Source organism: Linepithema humile, chromosome 1 (genome assembly GCF_040581485.1).
Source record: "Linepithema humile isolate Giens D197 chromosome 1, Lhum_UNIL_v1.0, whole genome shotgun sequence".
In the NCBI taxonomy this organism is placed as follows: Eukaryota; Metazoa; Arthropoda; class Insecta; order Hymenoptera; family Formicidae; genus Linepithema; species Linepithema humile.
In genome coordinates, this window is record NC_090128.1 from 17,127,935 (window position 1) to 17,131,622 (window position 3,688).

The 3,688-nt window shown below is 35.3% G+C and overlaps 1 protein-coding gene across 1 annotated transcript; it reads left to right on the forward strand.

The window, feature by feature from the left end:
• The first annotated feature begins 512 nt into the window (after nt 1-512).
• LOC105672742 (putative nuclease HARBI1) lies at nt 513-2,970 on the forward strand. Its single transcript, XM_012367874.2, has 3 exons — nt 513-1,547; nt 1,651-2,062; nt 2,130-2,970. The coding sequence occupies exons 1-3, from the start codon at nt 1,481-1,483 to the stop codon at nt 2,968-2,970; spliced, it is 1,320 nt and encodes a 439-aa protein (XP_012223297.1). The 5' UTR covers nt 513-1,480.
• Nucleotides 2,971-3,688: the final 718 nt, after the last annotated feature.

A 3,688-nucleotide genomic window follows, 5' to 3' on the forward strand; every position in this document is an offset into this window, starting at 1 on the left:
ACTTCTCGAGAGCACGCTCGCTCTGGAAAGCTCTCATTACGGAATTACTCGTTTTGTTGCGCAAGGGTGCGTTTCGTATTAACGTCCGGACGACAACTTTTCGTCTAATTACCGTTCTGGTTACCAAAGTGTGACGTCATAACCGCGTTCCGTTTCACTATTTCCAAACGCCTGGGTGACAACTTTTCGTCGTGCTCGGGACTTTGATGAAAAACGTCTCGCATGCGCAGAACAGCGTCGGTTGCGTTCCGTTTTGCGCATAGCACGCATTGTTCGCATCGCTAATGCTTAGCGCATTGGCTGCGTTTCGTTTCATTATGCGCATGATACATGCTTTGAAACGGAACGATATTGAACGCATTAGAAGCGGAAAATCAAAATGGATTCCACAATAAATTGCGCTATCAATGTGACAATGTTTTTAATTGATGAAATGAGTGACAGTAATAGTAGTGAATCATCAATGACTCTTCCATTATGACTCTTCCTATTTTTACACTTTTTACAATATCGCTATCAATCGCCATATGCAATTACGCAATCGCATGGAACGCATAGATTGCGTTCCGTTTCGCACATTATGCGCACGAATTACATAGAAAACGTTCCGTTTCACTCAATGCGCGCATGAACAGCGCTTAGAATTCCCTAGATCCCCACCACCTGCAGCGCATAATACACGCATCAGCTACCTCAAGTTTGAGTTGCAGCAGCTTATGCGTTCCATGCGATTGCGTAATTGCATATGGCGATTGATAGTGATATTGTAAAAAGTGTCAAAATAGGAAGAGTCATAATGGAAGAGTCATTGATGATTCACTACTATTACTGTCACTCATTTCATCAATTAAAAACATTGTCACATTGATAGCGCAATTTATTGTGGAATCCATTTTGAGCCGGTATTCATAGTCCGTTTTTATATTCAAGATCGTCTTAAGCACGAACTTATATTCGCTCTCTTCGTCAGACACAATCTATATTTGACGAAGAGAGCGAATATAAGTCCGTGCTTAAGACGATTTTGAATATAAGAAGGGACTATGAATACCGCCCTTGATTTTCCGCTTCTAATGCGTTCAATATCGTTCCGTTTCAAAGCATGTATCATGCGCATAATGAAACAAAACGCAGCCAATGCGCTAAGCATTAGCGATGCGAACGATGCGTGCTATGCGCAAAACGGAACGCAACCATAAGCTGCTGCAACTCAAACTTGAGGTAGCTGATGCGTGTATTATGCGCTGCAGGTGGTGGGGATCTAGGGAATTCTAAGCGCTGTTCATGCGCGCATTGAGTGAAACGGAACGTTCTCTATGTAATTCGTGCGCATAATGGGCTTGTTCGTTTTAGCTGCACTGGGGCAGCTCTGGGTCTGCTCTAAACAAGATAATACAGGACAAACTATTTATCTGTCCTGTATTATCTTGTGTAGAGCAGACTCAGAGCAGCCCCAGTGTAGCTAAAACGAACAAGCCCAATGTGCGAAACGGAACGCAACCGTAGTGTAATAAAGCGCGACGGTCAAATATATGCAGATTATCGTTGTAGGTTATGTTTATGTTCTGTCAGTTTTGTGTTTGAATATAAAAACGAAGAATATGTTATATTTGAAGTTTTATATCTGAGTTTAATGTTATTTACTTTTAGGTAGAATCTGTTATTTACTTTTAGGTAAAATGAATAATGTAAAGGTAGCTGGTTTAGTTGTGATCATCAGTTATTTAAGCAAATTAATATTCTTTGATCAAAGCATTGACAACAATGATGAAGAAGATAGCGACGAAGAAATAGAATTGTATTTGCACAGATTAAAAGTCCGCATTAATAATCCAGCTACCAGGCCTCATCGCATTAAAGGTTTTATCGAAAGAGTTGTCGATATGTCTACTGCTTCCGAATTTCAAAGTCACTTCAGAATAACTATGACAAGTTTTCAGTGGCTTCTAAATCGAATAGCCTCTCTATTACAAAGTGCTCGAAAAGCTGGACATCAAACTACAGATCCGAAACGACAATTACTCGCCTTTTTGTGGCTATTAGCAACACCAGACAGTTTTCGGTAACTAAACAAGTTATGAAAAGTACAAAATATTAATTTAGTAGTTAACATTTTTATTATTCTGTAGATCAGTTGGTTGTCGTTTTGACCTAGGAAAGTCTACACTATCTGCTATTTTTATGCGGATTGTGATTGCTTTAAATAAGATTTCTTCAGAAATAATATTTTGGCCAAATATTGAGCAACGCCAATGCATAGCACAATCTTTTCAAGCTTCTGCTGGAATAGAAAACATAGTTGGTGCTATCGATGGAACGTATATTCCTATCAAGGCTCCAAGTGTAAATCCGGATGTCTATATTAACAGAAAATGTTTTCATGCTATAACTCTGCAAGTAATATGCGATAATAAAATGTCAATTCTAGATTGTTTTGCGGGTTATCCTAGCAGAGTATCAAATATAAGGATTTTTCGAAATTCGCCAATATATGAAGATTTTATGAATCATCCAAATAATTATTTTGATAAAAATCAATTTATTATCGGGGATAAAGCATATCCCGTTTTGCAATGGTGCATACCTCCCTACATTGAGAGAAGAAATGTTACCGAAAGGCAAAAACATTTCAATAATTGCCACGCCAAGTCTCGCCAAGTAGTTGAACGTTGTTTTGCCCTTTTATTTGGACGATTTAGGCGACTGAAATATCTTGATATGAATCGAACAGACTTCATAGCACCAACAATAATTGCTGCATGCGTTTTACATAACATATGCTTAAATAATCAAGAAAATCAAGAAATACGAGACATGTTTATAGCTGAAGAGCTTCAGACAGTGGTGAATAATGCTGGCAATGTTAATCACGAAGCAGTTAATTATGACAATATAAATGCACAAGATTTGGGAAGAGAAGGTCACGCATTGCGGGACAGGATCGCAGAAAATTTGTATCCATTTCTATAAAAGTTACAAATTTCATGAATTATTGGTTTCATTTTATATCCAATCTAACGATGTCACTTTTTACATTTACAATTTATTATTCTGTATTTTCAATCTTTTTCAAAAATATAGTTTTATTTAAAAACTTTATTCATTGTAAAAAAATTACATTGAAAAACTATGTAATATGTAATAAATATAATTAGTTTTCCTTAAAAGCTACTTCAACACAAATTATCTCAACTCAAATAATTTTACTTACAAGCTACTTTAATGTTAATTATATTCGAAATGTAATATGTTAAGTTTCTTCGCAATACTTATAGGTAATAAAAGTAGTATCATATAAATTTCAGTCTTACTTTTTACAACAGAAAAAGAAAATAAAATAAAAATAACAAAGCTCGATCAAAAATTCTATTCCAGAGTTGCCACAACTTTGGCTCCATAAGAGTGATAATTGCACTTTTAAAAAATTACATAATTTAGATTTCTTTGTACTACATATATGACAGCTCTGGAACAATGTTTTCGATATACTTCTGTTTTATAATTCAATATATAACAAAAAACTTAAGCTGTTGTAAAAAGATGTTAAATATTTCATTTCTTTGGTATAACAATTTCCATTATTTTAGTGATCTAGCTTGCAATACATGTCATAAATTTATGACCCTTAGGAAGTAATAGAACTATAAACTGATTAAGAATCTCATATTAAAAACAAAAAATATTTTAT

What these genes read in the sequence shown, in the direction of transcription:
- LOC105672742 (XM_012367874.2), top strand. Translation starts at nt 1,481, where the DNA reads ATGTGCGAAACGGAACGCAACCGTAGTGTAATAAAGCGCGACGGTCAA. An exon ending in AATATATGCAGATTATCGTT is followed by an intron (nt 1,548 to 1,650) that starts GTAGGTTATGTT and finishes ATTTACTTTTAG; the next exon opens with GTAGAATCTGTTATTTACTT. An exon ending in GCAACACCAGACAGTTTTCG is followed by an intron (nt 2,063 to 2,129) that starts GTAACTAAACAA and finishes ATTATTCTGTAG; the next exon opens with ATCAGTTGGTTGTCGTTTTG.